The sequence below is a fragment of the Pagrus pagrus genome, assembly GCF_965226575.1.
Source record: "Pagrus pagrus genome assembly, chromosome: 13".
NCBI classification, from domain to species: Eukaryota; Metazoa; Chordata; class Actinopteri; order Spariformes; family Sparidae; genus Pagrus; species Pagrus pagrus.
This window is the reverse complement of record NC_140197.1, coordinates 21,337,718-21,359,987: the sequence shown is the minus strand read 5'-3', so window position 1 is coordinate 21,359,987 and position 22,270 is coordinate 21,337,718. Positions and strand designations below refer to the sequence as shown.

The 22,270-nt window shown below is 43.0% G+C and overlaps 1 protein-coding gene across 1 annotated transcript in view; it reads left to right on the top strand.

Moving 5' to 3' along the window:
* The window catches only part of shank1 (SH3 and multiple ankyrin repeat domains 1), an 84,554-nt gene that overhangs the window by 38,596 nt on the left and 23,688 nt on the right, over positions 1-22,270 (top strand). The window contains exons 6-15 of the mRNA XM_084371911.1: positions 2,583-2,737; positions 3,448-3,615; positions 5,475-5,591; positions 6,023-6,100; positions 6,774-6,840; positions 7,262-7,431; positions 9,785-9,906; positions 11,082-11,230; positions 12,514-12,627; positions 14,231-14,306. Of these exons, the coding sequence (XP_084228037.1) occupies positions 2,583-2,737; positions 3,448-3,615; positions 5,475-5,591; positions 6,023-6,100; positions 6,774-6,840; positions 7,262-7,431; positions 9,785-9,906; positions 11,082-11,230; positions 12,514-12,627; positions 14,231-14,306 (1,216 nt within the window). The remainder of the gene's footprint in view (positions 1-2,582; positions 2,738-3,447; positions 3,616-5,474; positions 5,592-6,022; positions 6,101-6,773; positions 6,841-7,261; positions 7,432-9,784; positions 9,907-11,081; positions 11,231-12,513; positions 12,628-14,230; positions 14,307-22,270) is intronic.

The window sequence follows — 22,270 nt, the reverse complement described above, 5'->3', positions numbered from 1 at the left end:
ACGTTAAAAAATGAACAAAAATCATCTACACAATTTGAAGAAATAACAGTTTCTCCTATGGTTCCACGCTACCCATGATTTTTCTTTTGTTTTGGCTGAGCACCAGAAATTATATACTATAAAAAGCTGTAGGATTAAAAAATCTACAGCAAAATGGTTTCCTCCTCTTTCTAGATCGTTGGGTCATGTCAAGATGTTCTGACGGTTGTAGTCCAGGAACTATACGGCCTTCAGTATTGGGTCAATAGCCTAAAACGCTGTTCTGGGACGCAGAGATCCCCACCATTGTCACACATTTCACATTTGTCCTGCTTGTCTTTCTGAAGCTCGTGCTTCATGCCCTCCTGCCCAGCAGAACACTCACACTGAGTACCTTCAATAGGACATAAAGTTATTCTACCATATTCAGCGTGGCTTCTGTCAGTGGGGGCTCGCTTCCATCTCTGCCAAGGGAGCTGCTTAATGGGCATCCCCTAAGTCGTCCTGACATGTTAACTTCACAGGAAGTGCAGCTGAAACATTTCCCCCCGAATTATTTGTACCTGAGATCTACAGAAGCTGTTCGCAGATAAAAGCCCTCAGTCGTTTTCCCCTTCGCCAAAATCTCTCTTGTCGTCATGGCAGCTAGCGCTCGGTTTCCTGTTTTTACTCTGAATGCTTTTATTCTTCTTGGTGCCATTGAACTCTCTCGCTGAAGAACTTCAAGTGTGCTAAGAGCGGTTAAAGGTGTTGTGACACAGCGCTGCTTTTATTTTGAAATATTTCCATTGAGTTTTCTTTGTTGCCTTATTTAATGTCGGGGTAATTGGAAACATATCAATGCACTGCGAGGGAAAACGGCTTTGGCAATTACCGGGAAGCTGACGTTGTGCTTGTGGGATGAAGCCAATCTCTGTGGGTGACATTGCAGGATGCTTTACAGTTGGTTGAATTGTCTCAGGGTTGAATAATCTCTTTAAATTCTTCCTTCACACCCACGTGCTGAGGTTTTTATTAATTAAACCAAATGCAAATAATTGATTTTCTATCAAAGCGGTAATTGTCAGCACTGTTTAGTGACTTTAGTGACTGTTATTCTTTTAAAAAGGCGTCTCGCGAAACGCCTTCTGGACATAGCGACCTAAACTCCTCTCCGCTGTCGACAGTCGCTAATATTTCTGAGACGAGTGAGTGTGCTGTCATGTGGCTGTGGCTGTCTGAACTGACTGTGTTCAGTGAGTTGAAGAGGGCAGCAGCACTTCAGTCCATCAGCGATCACTTATCCCCGTTGTTTTTCCGTGGAACTCCCTCTCCTTTGTTTCTGGGCCTGTTCTCAATTATTTAACTTGACTATTAAAGTTTTATTTTTCCCAAAATACAGAGTTTAGGAGGATGAGGTTGCTACAGGCTGTGGATCCTCTCGTCCTCTCAATCAGTCCCACAGCCTGAACGACAGCCCTCATAAAACGGTTTTGTAAATCAGAGATGACAGCGGCATGGTAATGATCCATCCATTACAAAAGTCATGCCCAACCCTCTGCAATCTGCAACAACAAAGGTTCCTTTCCTGAAGCACAACTCAAGGTTTTCAAAATCATCCAGCCAATAGAAATCAGCATAAATGGAGGACATCCCTTACTTCCTCGTAGACAGGAAAGCAAATCATAGTCATTCGCAATCTCACCTTGCTCACACAACAAACAAAGTGTGTCCTCTTCTGGAGCGGCAATTTGTTGATGAATGAATTAGCAACCTAACAAGCTGAAGTAAGATGGTGGACATGATGAACATCATAATGTCTTCATATCTGAATATTAGCTGCAGTTTCACCACTGTTTAGCCTAATTACAGCCAAAGAGCTTCTATCTACCATGCCTGAACACTATCTTGTTTATAATATATTTGAAAAAGTGGAATTTGTGATCATTAATAGCACCATTGAGCAACGTTTTTATAGTGTATCGTGTAGGTGTTGAATCAATGGTGGCGGCACTGCACAAAGAAGCAATGAATGCGCCAAGAACGGCAGTGAAGAAGAAGACTGCAAGCTAGTCCAGACGAGACTGAACAGTGTTGGATTTCAAAGATTTTAAAAGCAGAGGTTTATGGTATGGCCTTTTGGTGGGAATCACTGAATGTGAACATAAGTTTTCATTGCAGGAAGACTCCACAGGGTGTCCGCTGCAACTAACTTTGGAGCTTGTCAACAAACACATTAGCTGCTATCAGCGGATTTACCGCTGTGAACCTGACACCAAGATGTCTGCCTGAAAATATGATTGGCCTTGAATACAAACAGATTCCAGAGAAGGAGACGCTAATTTTTAGAGTTTAATCTGTCTGATTACTGCATGAGAAAGCTGCTGTTTTTCAAGAATACAACCTCAAAGCAAGGACGGAAGTGTTTAACTGTTATAAGACTATAAATAGTTGGAACGTATTGTTGAAAGTTTCCCCACAGAGTATCCAAGCAGCCCCCCTTGGAGCAAACAATCTGGCGACATCCTCCCCAAATAATATGACTTTCAGACTCCTGCTCAAGAACAATCCTTCTTACAATAAATTAAAAACTTTATTTGATTCTCCTTGTGTGTGTCTGCCAGAGACTCCTCTGTCCCTGGCGGTGCAGTGTGAGCCGGGCGGAGGCGAGTCCATCCGGGTCCTGGTGGATGGCGGGGCTCACATCGACTTCCGCGCCAAAGACGGGCTCACATCGATACACAAGGCTGTTCGAGGCCACCGCCATACAGCCCTGCTGGTAAACACTCTCACATGTATAGAAATGCTGTTATAATGAGTTTCCATTATCATGCCATAAAAGGAAGAAAAAAGCTATACCAGGGTGTAAACCTGCAACATGGATACTTACTGATGCAGTATTATCTTCATTTGTGTTACTGTACGAGCAAACAAGCTGAAGACGGAATAAACAGTCCCTCAGACTCAGCAATCCACTCCCACGTACACAGAAAATCAACATGAAGAAAAAAAATCTATTATTCTGTCCAACCGGAGAGGAAAATCACATTAAAATACAGATTGCCTGGTTTAAAGGTGTGCGACACGTTTACATTTTAGGCATTTGTCCAGAATCTCAGCTCCCAAACGTATACCTGCAGACGGGACGCTCATTCAGGGGGAGATAATTGTGCGTTACATTGTCAGAGTCCACGTTTTCCACGAAGGAAAGAAACAGCTGCTAAAGATTTACAGCAGACGCTGACTGCATACGTTATGCTCTCCAGCCCGAGGTGCTGCGTGACCTCTGTGAACCTCTGTTTTCCCGTCCTGATATAAAATTCCATGAATATTCCTCGTCTTGAAATTGGAAACCGCCTTAATATTTTATTTGTCCTTGCTGCTCTTTTATTGTAGTGTTGTTCGCTCATAAAAGGCATCCTTATACTGCATCCAGTATTAGAGAAAGGCCTGTGAATGACGTTTAGCTTCTCTGCTGTCTTTCTGCAGGTCCTGTTGTCTCTGGGTGCATCTCCGGACTATAAGGACCGGCGAGGGCTGACGCCACTCTATCACACTGTGCTGACAGGGGGGGAGACCTCCTGCTGTGAAACACTCCTTTTCCACCGCGCCAAACTGGGCATCAGGGATGAGAACGGCTGGGACGAGACACATCAGGTACATTTGAGTCCCGTAAGGCTTTAAGACACTTGTAGGAGGGTCTTTAAAGGGGTTTTAAGGAGATTTTTGATAAAGAAATTACTAAGTAATGTGGATTCAAAAGTATTTCATTTGTCACACCTTCACTTATGAGTTACATGCAGTACATTCATATGTGATTAGCTTTTTTCTTAATTGTGCATACAGTTATTTCTGCACTAAATAAACAGCAAAACTTTAGTCAGAGGGTGCTCGGGGCAAAATCTTTCAATCTAATGAGGTCAGTGGCCTAATTTGTGTCTATTTAGGGATGTCATATGACAGCGACAGAAAAGAAGCCCTGCCCCGGGATGTTTGGGGTTTTTGGTTTTCCCTTGCTTGTTTTGCGCAAATGTGCATGCATCATGATTAAAAATGTGTCAGTGTCATCTGTGTTCCAGTTTCTGCGTATGTACAAGCGTCCGTGTCCACGTCTAAAACCGTTCATGCCATGAAACACCTCTCATCTTTCACCCTGGACACCTTTCACCCATCCATCCCACCCACCCTGCTTCTGTGGCCACATGTTCCTGCAGTGAAGTGGACAGAAAATGAAAGGTATCACAGCCTCCTCGTCTCAGCGCGATCACCCACTCACACTCCATCAGCGTCTGTCTCTCCAGCTCTTCTGTCGACGCTCGTGTCCTCAATCTCGATCTGTCTGTGTGTGTGTGTGTGTTGAGTGGGATCTGACACATGAATGTAGCGTTGACGCAGAGATTTTTGGATTGACACTTTTCACAGGATCAATTCGACACTGATACAAATGAGGTTGTTTTATGTTTGTTCTCAGTCCTATTCAGGCAGAGGTTTTTGTGCCATATTAAGTAACAGCATCATATTTCACTGTAGAATTAAAAAGATTTCCACTTAAATTAGTGATTTTTTTGGTCCTTGGCCTTATTTTTTCTATAAGCTTTACCTAGTTGCGAGCATCCAGTGTATTTCAATTATTACTGTGCGTAGCGAGCCAAGTCTGAAGCAATTTGATCTGTAAACCATGATTTTTTTTTACTTATTTCAAACCTGTGAACACTTATCAGAGTCTTCTTATTTTTACTTATTTCAACTTGAGTTTTCTTGTCAAATTTCATCCTGCTATTGTAATTTTCTCCTCAAGTTCAGTCAATTTCTTGTATTTTAGCTTTCCTTTTGTTGCCGTGGGCTACTTATATAATAATAATAGATAATAATAGATGAGGTGAAGGTGAATCCACTGAATACATTATTTCCTTATATCATGTTCACTGCCAAGCTTAAATTATCGTCCCTTACCGAAGGATAAAATGGGAGCCTACGCTGATTTAGTCTTTCTTTAAAGGGAAGAGGTGGTCTTACTATAATTACCTGCAGTTTAATGTGATATGATATAATATGTACCCTGCAAATTGGTCATCATCTATTGTTAAGTTATTTACCTAAATTTTGTTCAAAAAGTCCTGATATTTGATTGCACAGGAGAGCTGCCAACCAATCAGAAATGAGGATTTAATGACGGTATGACTGAGTCATCTTGTGGTTAAATAATAAGTCGCAGTTATGATGTTGCTGTATGCGTGTGTCAATACGATTATTGTCATGATTGGATCTCACTTGTATCCTCTCGCTGTTTTCTCGCCCTCTGAGTTTGGAGGTGGCGTTGATTAAATGTGATGTCACTTTATAACTGTCACCTTGTTCCTCTCTCTGTGTCACCGTCTCGCCTTCATCCTTGTTTGCTTCCCCGCCTCTCTGTTCTCTTTATTAATCAACCACATAAATCCTTCTTCTTTTCCGAACATCTTCCTTTTCTCTCCCTCTTTCTGTCCCTCGTCCACGATCCGTTCATCCTCACTCAGGCCTGTCAGAATGGAAACTCACAGCATCTGGAGCACCTCCTCTTCTACGGGGCGGACTCTTCCTCCCAGAATGCCTCTGGAAACACTGCCTTGCACATCTGTGCTTTATACAACAAGGTAGGAACTCTTTTTCATGGAGATCAAATGTCAGATTGTGTAGAGCAGGGAAAAATGTTACGATCAAACACCTTCAATCTTTGGACACGCAGTTTAACAAGGTGAATCTTTACTGTTGCCAAATAATTGATTCGTCTTGTTTTTTTAAGTTCAGCATCCTAAACCTGAACCTGAAAACAGGCTAATTCCTTAATTACTCTTGAAATATGTGTCTTCTTAGCTAAAAGGAAGAAATCTGAGCAATCTGAAAACATAAAACTGTCTATGAATTTATATTTTTCTTGAAGATAAAAGCAGAAACGTAATGTACTCAAAAGAGAGAGAATACTGTGCTTTCTGAAGCCAGTGCATGCGTGCAAACAAATTACATACATTCCTACATTGAGCATACCATTTATATTTTACGATTTATGTAATGCTGTTCGTTGCAGGAAAGCTGTGCGCGAATTCTGCTCTACCGGGGAGCAAATAAAGACACAAAGAACAACAGTGGGCAGACCCCCTTTCAGGTAATGGATGAGTGCCTGGCTGGGTAATTACGCGTGCTGGGTGGTTGTATGGTTTAGTGTCTTATTAAGTTAACGTAGCAGAAAGTGCCAGGGCCTAATTTCACTTTAAACCATTACTGTGCTGCGATGCACACAGAGGTCCCAGGCGGCAGGATCGCATGTGACCCTTTAATCTGGATACATTAACTCTGTCAGTGCAGAAAAACGCCAGCTGAGACAATCTGTTGTGTTTGTGTGAGTGAGAGCGAAACCAAGAGAGCAGACAACAGGGAGAAAGCTTTGAAACGTTCTGGATTGTGTGCTGACCTGTGTGGTGTGTTAAAATCAGGTCAAAAGCATTTGTGCACAAACAAATGTTACAAACTTGGGTGACTGAGAATCTTTATGGTCACTTAGCTGCAATGTTACATGGAAGCAGAATTTTAATTACAGATGTAAAAATGTACTGAATTAACATAAAACTGAACCCAAATGAAGCATATCACCAAAGAAATTAACCACTGAAACAACGCATTATCAATCTTTTTCAGCATGAGGGGAATGTGATCCGTTTATTTATATTAGGTATGATTTTAAACAGTCACACACACGGATCTGGTTTCCATCATTTGTGAATTTTGTATGAAATGTATTTGCTAAACATGTCTCTGTTTCCACGTGTGTTTTTTATCAGGTTGCCGTTATGTCCGGCCATTTCGAGCTGGGAGAGATCATCAAAAACCACCGGGATACAGATGTGGGTGAGTGGCTGACATCTGATCTGAATTTTTCAAGCCAGTTTGGATCATTTAACGTCCAGTAATATTAGACATTGGAACCTGACTGTCAAGATATTGGCTTAATCTTTATTTTTGTATGTATTTTTATTTAAATCCCCCCTATTTGAACTTTTTTTCCCCATTTGCTTCTTTTTGCGTTATTTTCTGTAAAAAAATACCGCTAATACCGATATAACTCTGATATTTGTGAAAGGGCCGATATCTGATAACAGTGGCCAGCTGATATATCCATCAGGCTCTACTAGAGATGCATGTGAAACACAACAGCACGTAGTAACTGAAAGTATAAAGAAACAAAGATCTGCGTATGTTGAGGACGACGATGTGCAAAATAAGAAACTGATATAATGCTGCCCTTTATCTCTTCTCCCTCACATTCCAGTTCCCTTTGTGGAGTCGCCAAAGTACGCCCCCCAGAGGCGGGAGAGCAACCGAACGCTGACAATCCCCCACCCTCACCCCTTCCTCCGGGCCAACAGCGACAGCAGCATGAACCTGCCAGACTGGATGGCAGTGCCCAACGCCCCGGGGACTAACATCGTCTCAGTGCAGGTGTGTATGTGCGTGCGACAGATGAGGTTAAAAGTTTAAATTCTTCTTGGCTTTGGAAACAGCAGTTCACAGAGAAGTCTGATAGTAGCTGATCTGCAGCTTTCAACGCAGTCCTCATCGGCAGATATTAAATCCTTCCATGTTTACTGACAAGTTGAGGTCACAAACTGATTATTGACATTTGGAAGAGCAGTTGGCGAAACAATCTTACCCTCAAAATCAATGAAGCAGCTGTTTGACCCTTTGAAAAGACTTTAAAGTTACTCCCTAGTGAACAAAAATAACTTATATGATGTTGTAGATACTAACTCTACTAGTCGGTTTGAAAACACAAACTGCTCCTGAATGTCATCAACATTTAATGAATCACATGTAGATTTTAATACATCCATACCTGCCAAAATGTGGCTGTAAAAAAGAGAGAGAATTTCCTGGGGAATCTGCAAATGGCCTTCACCACAGATTAATAGATAAATACAAGGCTGTCAAAGTGACTTTTCAATTGTCTCGAATTCATAGCTCACATAGCTCACTACAAAAAGGCATTCAAAAGTCAACATATCAAATTTACATCACAAAAATATATCTTTAAATGCAAACATTGTGAGAGAGTGTGTGCTGAAGAGCCGTCATTGCCAGATGTGCAAAGGAAAAAAAAGAGTAAGGATGAAATGATGCAGGACTACAGTCCGCAGAGCTGAGGAAAGAGGACGAGCAAGTGAGCCGGGAGGCAAATGTCACTGAAGGGGAAAGACTTGCACCAAGCTGAGTGAAATGAAAGAAGCGGATTTAATTTCTGCCCCTGTTTTCAACCCTTTTTTGCAGATTATTCAGTTTAAAGGCTATAAATTGTGACATGTAACCAATTAGACATTGTTGTTGGCGGGACATTGTGTGAGAGGATGCTGGCGGTCAGAGCCAAAGTAACACATTGTTTTATTATTTTATCAGCAATTTCACAGAAAAATCACTAATACTGATAAAAATGTGGAACATCGCCAGGCCAATAATCGGTCTATTTCTAGTTAGCAGTCAATTGCTGAAGCGAATATAGTAACACTGTTTGCAATAATCTCCAACAAAGGGAAGCTAAACAAAGTGCACAATAGCAAGTGGCAGACATACAATAAGCCTACTTTTCTAATACTCAAACCCATGTGGTAGAACTGAATGTTTCTTGCGATTTCTTCCATCCACTTAGTATTCATCCGCTGCAAGTATTTTATTTGCCTGGCCACGAAATTTGTTTTAGTGTTTCGTGCCTCCAAACCTGCTTGGATTTGGATCTCTGTTGATGTGTCTGAACGGCTGCATCCACTGGGTACACTTCAACGCTTCATAAACAAATTATACTGTACATTTGAGCGACACCATACATTGTAATGGGTGACCTCTGTCAACCTCTGCTGGTGAAGAGATCTCACTGCAGCAGCTGTTACCTGTGTGCTTGTGTTACAGTTTTTATGCGCCGTGTAGCAGAAAATAAATCATGAAGTCACAGCCATCTTCTTTAGGATGAGTGTTCCTGTTGAGTGACAGCCTATAAATGTTAAACATCATGCACTAAAGCGGCATAATTTATGAGACATTTACAGCACATGCGTTTTATTATATGGTTAATGTTTGATTAATGCTGATGTTATCATCTGTAAACATCATGTGCGCTTAAAAGCACAGTCGATGGCATGAGAAGAGTTTTTACAATGAATTATAGATATGGAAGTCAGAGGAAGAAGAAGATAGAGTTGTTAACATAGAGGTGCTACAATCACTCGATTAAACGATTATTCAATCCAAATAAAATCCCAATCTCAGTAATTTTTCAAGCCAAAATGTCAAACATGCTGGTTCCAGCTCCTTAAAAGTGAGAATTTGCTGGTTTTCTTTATCATTTATATCCATAAATAAAGAGTTTTGGACTGATGTTTGGACAGAAAAAGCGATTTGGAGAGATCAAGCTGGGCTCTGGGAAATTGTGATGAGCTTTTTTCACATTTTCTGACATTTATAGATTAAACAGTTCGTTGATTAATTTTGAAATCCTCTATTAACCAAAATATTTGTTTGTTGTAGCCCAGGTTGACATAGATTGAAGGTAATATAATAGATATAATAGAAAAAATGTGAAAATGCAAAACTGCTTAAACAAAAAAATATCAGGGATACTTAAAATAAAAAACAAAGACAACATCCACAAAAGCATTTGCTGTAATCACAACTATATCATACACAGAATGTTGTATGTAGCTACAATAACTAAGATTATCATATGTATAAGTACTGTGTACATGTTCTGATATACTGTAACATGTAAACATCTTTCATTCCTTCTCTCCCTGCCTGTCTCTCACAGGGCTATAAGCATACAGGAACCTTGAGGAGCTCCAGCAGTCCCAGAGGGGCGAGGACACGTTCCCCGTCCAGAGGGAGGATCGGGGACAAGGAGGACAGGAGCAGACAGAGTCGGAGACAGGGGTAAGTGGAGAAAAGCTGATGACTGACAAGATACTATACAATATATACTAGAATACTATAAGTTCATCTAAGATGGTCAAAGTACTTGACACTTTCTACAAGGTGTATGCAGTCATTCACAGTTTTTTAAGTGAATTACCAGAGTCAAAGTCTTAAAGGATAAGTTCACCTAATTGTCTACGCAACAAAATGCCAATGGAAAAAGTTTAATGACACTTTTTTAGATCACATAGTTGGATCTATCGGTCAGTGGCCGATGTTTTCATGGAAAATTGTGACATTTCTGCATTGATTTTGAGTCAATGGATCAAATGACCTGGAAGCTATTGAAAAAATGTGTCCCTATGCAAAGTGAATGGGGTGGATAAGAGGTGAAAATGTCAGGACCAAAAATGTTCCTCCAGGGAGTGTTTAGGAGCGTGTTTCGGGCCATTTGGAGCATGCTGGCACCCCTTTGTAAGGACACTTTTTCGGGTTTTGGGGTCAGGGTTGGAGGCAGGCTTGTTAAGTGAATGGGAAGGATCAGTGGATGTTTGTGAGTGTGTTTCAGGCCATTTGGAGTCAGCTGGCACCCCTTTGTACGGCCACTTTTTTGGATCTGGGGTCAGGGTTCGAGGCAGGCTACTAAACTGAATGAAATGGATCAGAGGTGAAATTTGGTTTGTGTCTGGTCCAAAATTTTTCAATTGTTCCTCCAGAAAGCATGTATGAGCACGTTTCAGGCCATTTGGAGTCGGCTGGCACCCACTTGTACGGACATTTTTTTCGATCTATTGTTAGGGTTTGGTTAGAGGCGATGTGCAAAGTGAATGGGAAGGATCAGAGGTGAAATTTGACTGTCAGGGGCAAACATTTTCAATTGTTCCTCCAGGGGGTGTTTAGGAGCATGTTTCGTGCCGTTTGGAGCGTGCTGGCACCCCTCTGTAAGGACACTTTTTATGATTTTCTTGTTCCCATCTACTTCAGTTTAGGAGAATACTGCAACACTGTTCCTCAGTTAAGGATTTTTTTTTGGACTTCAGTCGACTTTTCAATTTTTATTTTTGTTTGGATTCATTCTTAATTCGGTTATAAAAGTGTCACAATTGTCACAGTCACCTGTACCTGTAGGGAGCTTTGAGTTTTAAACTGCAGTCCCAAATCACCCGTCCCGCCTTCTGCCCCCTCCCACCCAGGCCTGCCCCTGCCAGCACAGCCGGACAAACTGCGGGCCAGCGGAGACGCCTCTACAGCGCCGTCCCAGGACGAGTCTTTGTAGCCACTCGGTCACACTCTGCCCAGGGAGAACGAGAAATCAGCTTCAATAAGGGAGACAGGGTCAAAGGTCAGTCTATGTGCTTTCTCATGTCAGGATGCTCACTGTGTATACGTGTGTGTGCTGGAGCATAATACTGTATTTTGTCCTCCATGTGATTTCAAAGTGTCTGTCTGGTCGGGGTTTGCGTTGACGCTTACACCTGGTACTAACATGACACAAACCTTCAGAGGTGTGTGGAAAAGAACGTGTACTCTAAATGAATCTCCACATGAAGCGGACGGGCAACTTTATCACCCACACGCATGTAGAAATGAAAGAAACATCACAGGTACCTTTAAAAGACACAAATGTAAGAGGAGGTTATTTACAGTACACCTTCTCTGTTTGGGGCTTTGGCATCGCCCCAAGTAGTTCCTTATATAATCTGCTGACTGCAGGGGTTTGACAATTTCAGAGTTAAGATTTAATTAGCAGCTTTTAAGCTAACACTGTTTAGCTTACTGATAAAGTACTTTGGACTTAAAGTGAGATGCTGCATTACAAGAGCGTTTAGCTTATCTACCCGAGATTAACTACTGTGACACTGAAAAATATCCAGTGACAGATCAAATCTGTCAACTACACCAATTTTAACAATGTGTAAAATTGGTGTAGTTGACAGATTTGAGAAAAACCTGTGTTGACTAGCACGGCAAACCAATTGCCAGAATAAATGTTGGTGAAGTATGTTCTGCAAGTTATGGATATGTTGACGTTTGACATTATTTTACGCTGCAACTTTGCATTTCTTTAGGTTTCAATTTTATGTTGTGACAACACTTCATTTTTGGTCTGGTTAGGTTTAGACACAAAAACGACTTGGTTAGGGTTTGGAAACCAATCATGTTTTGGTTCACCTGGTTCTGTCTTCACAAACATGGCTGGAAAACATTACAACATCTCATCAAAAAAGCCTGACAAGAGATGCATGTTAACACCAGGTGTAAAGGGGATCTTTTGGTCTCATAGACGGATCAGCACCCAGGCCAGGTTCAACCCGAGTGTCCTTAGATGAGTCTGTAAAATGGTCCTGTCCTAACATGAGTGTAAGGTCTCTATATATGTTTGTATTTAATGTCTGCAGGTATGAATATGTGTGTGTTTGTGAGTGAGTCTAAGGTGTTGCCAGGTATGTATGTCTTGGTGAGTATGTAGGAGGTTTGCATGTGTGTCCACATGATTTCCTTTCTGTCTGTATAATGTTGTCGTCTTTTTGTGTGTGTTCATTTCTCATTGGTGTCTGTGTGTGTTGGTGCGTGTCGCGTTGCCTTTTCCTGACACGCTGCTCTTTCTTGCCACCCCCCCTCTAGTGTTGAGTGTTGGCGAGGGCGGGTACTGGGAGGGGACGGTCAGGGGTCGCACGGGCTGGTTCCCCTCCGACTGTGTGGAGGAAGTGATGCTTCGAAGCCAAGACAACCGATCAGGTGAAGTCACACACACACACGCACAGAAACCCAGTGTCGCCACAAGGGTAAAAAACACCTTTTGTGTTTTTAACTAATTCCAGCTCTCTTACATCAGCCAGATGATGAATTAAGATGCTGGTTTATGTATATTGTGACCATATTGATTGAAGACAATAAGCAGCTAAGTCATTGTTTTCAGTGAATGCTTGAGCATTTTGTGAAATGATTATGGATATCATGAGGTTGACTATTTCTTGGCTGGATGCAGTAATTTCCTGAAATACCCGCTGGTTGTCTGGGCACCTCACGGTGACGACACATTTAATAAGTCATCGCTCTGAGCCAAGAAAATAGTCGGGTACACCCCCCCCCATCAGAATCACAATGTGTCCTTTTGACACTTCACTTTTTGTACATGCTAAACAAACAAGGTGTAACTTGTTAATTAGAGAGAGTCAGAGGTGCTGCTAGCTCGCTGTTCCCCCTGGTTTCTAGTGTTTATGCTAAGCTAATCCAAACAGCTGCTGACTGTAGCTTTATATTCACCATATAGACATGAGAGTGGTATCAATCTTCTCACCTAACTCTCAACAAGACAAGGAAATAAGGATAAATGTTTAACTATTGCTATTAGTTCTGTATTAAAATGGCAAAAAATAATAAAAACGGTTATCACGTCTTCTCCAAGCCTAAAGTGACATCTTCAAAATTCTTATTTTGTTCGATCGACAGTCAAAAACCAAAAGCAGTTAAATGTTCAACGATTTAAAGGAAAGAATATCAAATCCTCATATATCAGCTCACATTTTCTGTAAGCCGATCAAAGTATTAGAAATGTTTTATTATCTTCAGAATGTGACAGAAATAAGAAAGACATTCTGACGTTATCTTAAAGACTTGTATTCATGTCCATGTATCATGTTTTGTGTTGCAGCAATATCTACTGAAACTAGCATGCTAACCAGCTAGCCCCCAGCCACATTAATTTCCACAGTTATCCATAAACGCCCTTAATAATCCGTTGTGATATTGATACCTGTGTCCGCTCCACCACTCACAAGTCCTGTCAATGAGAAGACGACAAACTGCGAGGCTCTCCTACAGCGTCAGAACAGCTGTCGGTACATGCAGCTGTTACGCAAGGCCGCGCTTAAACAGTCATCGCGGGAGTATCTCAATCACCATTATTAAACGTCAGACGGATGATCAATGATTAATCTATAGAGCTCATATTCAATCAGACTTTACAAAGTGCCTCACAATTCAGGACCAAATGAGAAGATCGCAGTGAACGGCTCCCATGTAAATTAAAAGACTAATAAAATTCATCACTCATAAATAATTTAAAATTAAGATTATAAATGAGCCTCAGAGTGACATTAACTGAACGCTGTGCAGACAGCAAAGTAACACAATCAGTGAGACTGGCAAACAACCTAAACAAACAGTGTTTTTAGTCTTAGGTTACGTCTCTCACCTCGCGATGTACGCACATCCTTCCTTTATAACAAACGATTAATGTGTGGGAATGGGCCAATGTAAAGGACAGACTCCCCTGTGATGATTATATATTATTATAATCACAGTTATATGCTAATGTTGCTGGGACTCTGTGTTTCAGAGAGCCGTGGAGAACGAGCCAAAAGGCTGTTTCGCCATTACACTGTGGGATCCTATGACAGCTTTGACGCTCCCAGGTAAGAGTCGCTCTGACGCTTGTCGTCACCAATCACTACACCTTTGGATTAAGGAGTAAAAATTAATAAGGGGCCCTGCTTTGGCTCACAGGGTTAGAGGTTGGATTAATTTAGTATAAGGTCACAAAAGAGTGGTAGTTCACCTGCCAGAGGGGCATTTGAGCCGAACACAGAGGCACTTTAGGGCACTTGGGGTGATGCTTCAGTGCCTGTTTGGTGTGACATTAGTAGCAGTGTGACGCACGCAAGTATCCCATTAAAATACAGACACATCCTGGTGAACAAAAGTTTAAGAAGAGGGCAGTTTGACTTTCAGATTATTGCTCTACAGGACAGATCCGCTGAGATGCTATCAGTGCCTTGCTGAAGAGCATGACGCAACATCCCTCCTCAAACCGAGCTGTCAACCTTTTCATCGTGACCCCTCTGCTTCAGTGTTTGGACACGTAGCACATGTTGTTTGTACAGTAACATACTGTATACATCAATTCAGATGGGATGATTCACCCGTGATTCATATGTTCCAGTGGTGCTTTGATTTGTGCGATGTGATGTGCTGTGAGTGATTCATGCAGTCGGATGTCGACGTGTGAGGGTTCACTGCCTCGGGTCTAGAAGCTGATCCGCCTGCTTTCAGACTGGAGTCATCCTCGAGGCGCGGGTTTACCAGCCGTGTTTTGACTTGCTGGTTCTGCTGAGTTTAACCCGGGCAGACGGGCAGATTTTTTGTCATAACGGTGTTTTAAAGTAACTTCCTTCTTTTTATGTCTCTGAGGTGCGAAGCTGCGTTGCCAGGCTGCAGTTTTTAGGTGGGCTGAACTCGTCGGTGATGGCGAAGGCGCTTTCAGACCACTCCGATGACTAAGTCTGAAACGTCTTTGTGTTCGCAGATATTACACAATCACCCGATCATCGTTACTGCCCTTGATGACCAACTTTCTGAACCGATGCATATGTAGCACTGCATCATGGGAGTAACCACAGAAAATCTTTAAAAAAGCAGCTGAGATCTTTGACTTTTAACAGAAGGTCATCGTGCTTCTCGCGCAGATACAGACCTCATCAGCATGACAATGTCACCCGTTTCTATTCAGCTTCCTGAGCGTAGACGGAGCAGAAACTTGGCTGGAACTTCTGTTGACGCTCAAGTAGTGGGAAACTCTCCTGTATTGACTCAGGGCGTGTGACGTCTCCTCATTAACTCAGCCTGATATAATGTCATTCCCTTTAATGCCTTGCGTCTGCATCATGGCGAGCTCAGCGTCGCTTTGAGGCAAACTCATTTCAGTGTCCGTGACTTGGACTCAGCAAAGAGAGAATTATTTACATAGAAATAAAGCCATTATCAATCACATGCATTATTTACATGAATCCAGCCGCTCTCTCTCTCTTTCCCAGTTTTTTTTCCTTCTCTCCCTCGTCATCATTCTTTATCATTCCTCAACTTTCCCTCCCTGCTTTCCTCTCTGCGCTCCTCCCTCGCACATGCACACGGTATCATTTATTATTAACACGTTTTTCATCAACAGTGACATTTCGCGAGAGCGACGCGCTCAGCCATGCAAACTCACACACATGTTTGTGCACACACGACAACACACACATCATGGATAATTAAAGCCATGTGCTGCAGCACAGACCGAGCCGGAGACCATTTGTTTGGCCAGGCAGGCAGGCATGGCTGACTCAGAGCCGCCCTCACACGGGCATACTTTCACAGCCTTTATCACTACATGTAATATCTCACCTATCCCTCCTTTCAACCCTCTATATTTGGCCACATCTTCTGACCATCTCTGCATCCCTCCCTCGCTTTCTATTCATCGCTGTATTACTAACCCCCCTGTACTTTTTAATTTTCTTTCTATCACCCTCTCTCCCCTGTGGTGTCTCCATCTGGAGGTCAGACAGTGAAGGGCACTCTAAAGGGAGAGGATGGTTGGAGAGGGGGATGAAGAGCTTGGGCGAAGGAAGAAAGGCGTCTTTGTTTGCAAATGGGTGAAAAGAGACATATGCTTCTTTTTTTGTGTGTGCGCAAGCAACGTGGGGTCAAGGCAGGCTAGACAAAAGTGTAAGGAAGGATGCCCTCTGTGCATGTTTTCATTTCCTTCAGTCTGTCTGTGAAGACCAAAGCAAGACCAATATGAAATTCGAAGGCTTATGTCACACTGATTATTTTTTATTAGGGATAGTGATGACAGTTGGTCCAGACTGAAATCTATCGAAAAAGAATCAGATGGATGGCCAATACCAAAATGTGTACATTAATGGTTACCAGACAAATCCTAATGATCCTTTTTATCTGATGCCATCAGGTCAGGAAGTGCTAAAATGCTAAAAAGGGATGCTGAACACAGCGGGCTAAACATTGTACCCGCTAACCAACTGTAAGCACGCAAGGATTGTAACTGTTAGAGCGCTAGCATGCTGATGTTAACGTTTAGCTCAAAGTGCAGCTGTTCCTAAGACTAGTCTCACACAGCCGCTAGCCCAACTGTTGACCTTTGGTCTCGTCTATTTGGGGTCATGCCTATGTTCCCACAGCCCTATGTTCCCACACTTTTTGGGTTAGGGAAGGGGAAGAGGTTAGGGAAAGGGAAGTCGTTAGGGTAGGAACATAGGGCTGTGGGAACATAGTGCTGAGGGAACATAGGCCTGAGGGAACATAGGCATGCTCCCGTTTATTTTATTTTCAGCTAAAATTACCATTACCACACACATCCGTAAAATACAGCTACTCTGTGCCTCTTCCAAAGTGATGTGTTTTGCAAAGAGAGAAGAAGCCTCTGATACAGCAAGTTCATTAAAAAACAAAATTCTCTTTGGAGCCAATTATTTATTTGGGTGATAGCTAAATTCACTTTTGATAAATGAAACCACAGACATCCACGTGTCCCTGGTGGATCACTGATTCCCTTTGCTCCACACGAACACATAAGGATTTGATTATGTGCGACACTGATGAGGTTTCACATTACAAATCACTGTTTTAAAGACAGACACATATAGATTATTGATTTTTATTTTAATGTATCATAAACAACAACAACAAACAACTGTTGCCATTTGAATGGGACGGAGACATAAGTGTAGCGATGTCTGGCTACAAACTGGAGAACTTTCTCTGTAATAGCGGTCAGCGGCTGATCATTTCTGACACAAATCATTATACCAGTGTAAATATATTAAGCAGGCAGTGTTGCAAAACGGTCACAAAACAGTTGGTTACATGATGAAGCCTGACAACACAGCAAAACAGGCAATTCAAATAATAATGTTTGAATTTACATACAAGTTGATTTAATATTAAAAACAACACATCTATCGTACCCACTGCGAGGCTTTGGAGTTGTTCAGTGTCGCATACAGTTTGAGAAACACTTCATTTGAAAGATGATATTTTAACAAGTCTAATCGCGGACCACTAGGGGCTCATCCACACACCACACACAGAAAGGCTGGTTCAGGAAAAGATCATACTTTCATGCCTCAACATCAGTTTCCTCGGTACGTCATATACCTGCGTTACGTGAGTTACATCTCTACATACATCGACTTACTCAGGTAACACAACTTAAAAGCAAATGACCTGAGTCTTGGCCGGGGGGGGAAGTCCTGTGTATGACCTCATCAGCCTCCAGCTGGTGGCTGAGAGAGCTCAGCACACTGTAACCAGGGAAAACTCTTTAATTGCAGTTTTTGGTTCTGTTTGGTTGTAACTTACTGTAGTTGTGTTCATATTAAAGACTTGCAGTGTCTCAACTTGCTTCTGATGTCCTATTTGCAACATGTTGCTTTATGCTGCAATGTGTTGTTAAACAAGTTTTTTTTAAATATTTATACACACTTTGTGTACTTTGTTGCGAAGCACATATTGCTGAGTCTTCTGACTAACATAACATCATATACTGACATATATTACACTGATTATATGTTCTTATTTTACAGCATTTGGTTGTAAAGAAGCATTTCTACTTTTGCTGTTTTAGCTGCATTTGCTCGAAGTTAAGCTTTGAACTAGCTCACAAAACTCATGTACTGTAACACACCGCTTTTACAATAAAAGAGATGAACGCTATAAGCTGATTGCCACCGGTGCACTCAGTAACTCTGCACAGTCTGTACTTGCAGCTGCTCCTTCCAGCCCGTATGAGACAATGTTTTAGCCAACAGTGGGTCAAATAAGGACAAGTGAGTTTGGAGCAGAGCGGCAGGACGCCCTGCTGAACACTGCTGTGGCGGTTTGTGGCGTGCATGCATCGCCCCTCGCTGGTGCATAGGCAACATAAAAATTGATTTGATTGATTTTTCAGTGCTTTGACTGAAATTCATTGAAAGAGACGTGTGTCCAGGTTTGGCTTTGGCATGATGCACATACACACATTTAGTAACACGGGGTCCATTAGCAGACATGCAGAAACACATAAGTACACAATCATGTCACCTCCCCCTTCTCTCTCTCTCTCTCTCTCTCTCTCTCTTTATTCTCTCTCTCTCGCCACACATGCATGCACACACAAACACACGCACTGTACACAGGATCACAGCGGTATAGCCTGACATGCAGGGAGGGAAACAAAAAGGCAGCGATGTGAGAGGAGAGGGGACAAGAGCTGTGATCGTCCTCGAATGCGGAGGGAGAGGGAGAGACGGAGAGAGGGAAGGAAGGAGGGAGGGAGGGCAAGTCGACGGAGGACAGCTTCGACATACGTGGAAGGAGGCTCTGACTAAGAGATGATGTGAGTGCCTATTCGAGAGGATCTCAACCTCTCTCTCTCTCTCTCTCTGTCTCTCCTTCTCCTCCTCCTCTTCCTCCTTCCGCCACTCACCCGCCAGCTGTTTCTCTGTCCTCTCTCCTCTTCCTGTCTGCGTCGATGCGTCTCCTCCTTCCCCCTCCTCTTTCCCTCGCTCTACCCTCTCATTCATGCTTTGTTTACAGCAAATGTGAGAAGATAGTGCGTGTGTGTGTGTGTGTGTGTGTGTGTGTCAGAGAGCCAGAAAAAAAAAAAGTGGGTGGGTGAGGTTAGTTAAGTGTGATTTAAAGGCACGTGGGGTCAGTAACAGCAGGGGAAGGACGGCAGCAGGAAGTCACATTTCTCCTCGACATCGGCTTCTGTCAGCGTATTTCTTTGTAATATTGCATAATAATAATCTGACTTATCATTTATCATCATGTCACAGCTTGACAGTGATACCTGCTCAGTCATTTAAACTTCAAGACCCTCCTATCAGTCACTTTGAATGATTCACTTTTGATGGGGCTGACTTATCTCATCTGTTTTTTTATGAATGGGGAGTCATGAGAGGGATTCATAGGCAGAGCTGATACTATACATGTAAACCATAGGAGGTGAGGAGGATGTGGCAAGAGGAAGATGGAGAGTGCATGTGGTGGTTGTGCATGAGTTGATTACATGAACGCATGCATGTGTGTGTGTTTGTGTGTGTGTATGTGTGTGTTTGTGCATGAGCCCCCCCTGCAAGCAAACCCAATCACCTCTCACTCCTTCTCTCTCTAAATTACCTCATTTCTCTCTCTCTCCTTTTTTTTTTAAGCCACCTTATTCCCCCTCCCTCTGCCCCTGCTCCTCTTCTCTCTCTCTCTCCCTCTCTCTCTTTCTCTCTCTCTCTCTCCCTGTGTCGCAGTCACAATGAACCATCTCCATCTCTCTCTCTCCCATTCCTCCTCTCTCTCCGTCTTAAGTATGAAGGGGCTGGGAGAGCTCGGCCCTCTCCCTTTCCCTTCTTCCATCTCTCTCTCCTCCTCTTCTTCCTCCTCTCCTCCTCCTCCTCCTCCTATCTCGCGGCTCGCGCTCACTGCTGTCTCGCTGGAAGACGAGAAGGAGAAGGAGCAGGAGAAGGAGGAGGAGGAGAGGGAGGGGAGGAAATGGCGATGGGGGCATGCGGCGAGGAGGATCTCTCCCTCTCCCTCTCCCTCTCTTCTTCCTGGCCGTCGCTCGGCCCTGTGAATAGGAGCGTCTGGTTCATTTACAGGTACCTGCCATGGTTTTTTATACCCCCCTACCCTCCCCTCCTCTCTCTCTCTCTCTCTCTCTCTCTCTCTCTGGGGGGGGGGAGGTGGAGGGAGAGATGCATGCATGTGGACATCATGGATGGCAGGGCAGGATCGATTAGATAGACTGACAGATGTTGCAATGCATGCTTGCAGACGGATGTGTTTGATTCTGTGTCTCAATGTGAGTGAGTGTGTGTTTGTTGTGTGTGTGTGTGTGTGTGTGATGTATGTGTGTGAAGACGGACGAGAGCTGCTGCTGCTGCACAGCCCGGTGTATGAGCAGTGCAGCCGTTCTGTGTTTCTCCGTGCGAACATGTGTGTGTGTCGTTTTCTCTCTCTCTCTGCTTTGAGTCGCTCTCTGAACAAACGTCCTCCAGCAATGCTGCACCGGCACAAGTGATGCTCGTTGCTTTTTTTACTGATGTGCAGATTGACTGCGTGTTTGTGTGCATGCATGCCTGTGTCTGCGTGTGTGTGTTTGTGTGTATGGATGGTGTGTATGCTGCTGTCCATTAAAAACACAAAGGTATGGCGGGGGGAAATGTCTCTTCCTCTGCTGGCCAGTTGATGGCATGTGTCCTGTGTGATGTGTGACATGTTTCTGTATGTTTACCAGTGTGTGTGTGTGTGTGTGTGTGTGTGTGTGTGTGTGTGTGTGAGACAGAGAGAGAGAGAGAGAGAGAGGGAGGGAGACTGCCGACAAATTGGAAACAGCGCATGGTGAGGGAGTTTTAACGATGCAGCATGCATGACAAGTTCCAGCTTCTTTCTGACACCTCTATGGAAGCCTGCTTGGCCAAACCTTTTCAATGCCTCGGCTCCTTATGTACGCAGTACGCAGAGACACATCGTACGCTGTGCTGGATCGTCCAACTCACTCGCTTGCGACTAAGATAGTGATTACAACGTTGGTCCACTAATACTGACAGGCACTATCAGTTCAGCGGCTGGATGCAGTGTTCGTCTCTCTAAAGACGATGGTCGAGCCTCTCATAGAGGCAAAATAATGGTGTGACAAGTTTTTAAGTTGGTCTCCTGGTAATTGCTCTTAAACCCTCAACAGAGTCTAAATTGAAGTGATAAACTGGGAGAAGTTTAAAGATACCCAAGTTTAACAAGTACATTATGGACACCTGGAAAATGGTCTTAACGTTTAAGATCAGTTTTTATGTGATATTCTGTGATCAACAGCATTTAAATCAGGAGAGACTTAAAGGTGCAGTATGTAGATTTGGGGAAGACCTTTTAATCAGAGAAGAAAGATCTTTATTGACTGTTTATTAATGCCTCTCTTTTTATGAATAAACAGAAAAGACAAACTGACATTAAAGGACTTAGGAGGTTTATTCAGTTAGTTTGAATTTCTTCTCCAAAACTACAAAGTGCCCCTTTAATACAAGTGAACAAGTATGTACTGATTGATTTGAAGATTAGAAATGTGAATAGTCTTTGGCGTTTAGACTCCATCATAACGTGATCGTATTTTAAAGGAGCAATGAAGCTGCACGTGGTAGGAGGAGTCTACACACAGGTGATGGTGGTGGTGGTGAGCTCAGTGGGCATCCAGGTGAGCTCTGACCCAGGGCGTTGATTCGGTGAACTGACAGCACCAGAGAGGATGGCAGGTTTAAAGTTTGGCAGCAATGAACATTATTGGCTTTAGAAGATTGTGGCATAATCTGGAAAGAGTAAGCACCCATGGTCAGCTGATCATGAAGGCAGCGGGAGAAGACACTGATCTAGACCTACCTAAACATGACCTGGTCGTGTGATATGTCTCAGCTTTACAAGTTGAAGAGGATCGCCAGTTGACCATCGCACGGTGGATCTGGGGACAATGGGGGTTTGTAGGGATGCACCGCTTGTGAACACACAAAGGCTGCATTTCTCCCCTGCACTCGGAGGAACATTCAGTCTAGAGACTTCAAAAGGTTCCAGCCACTGAATT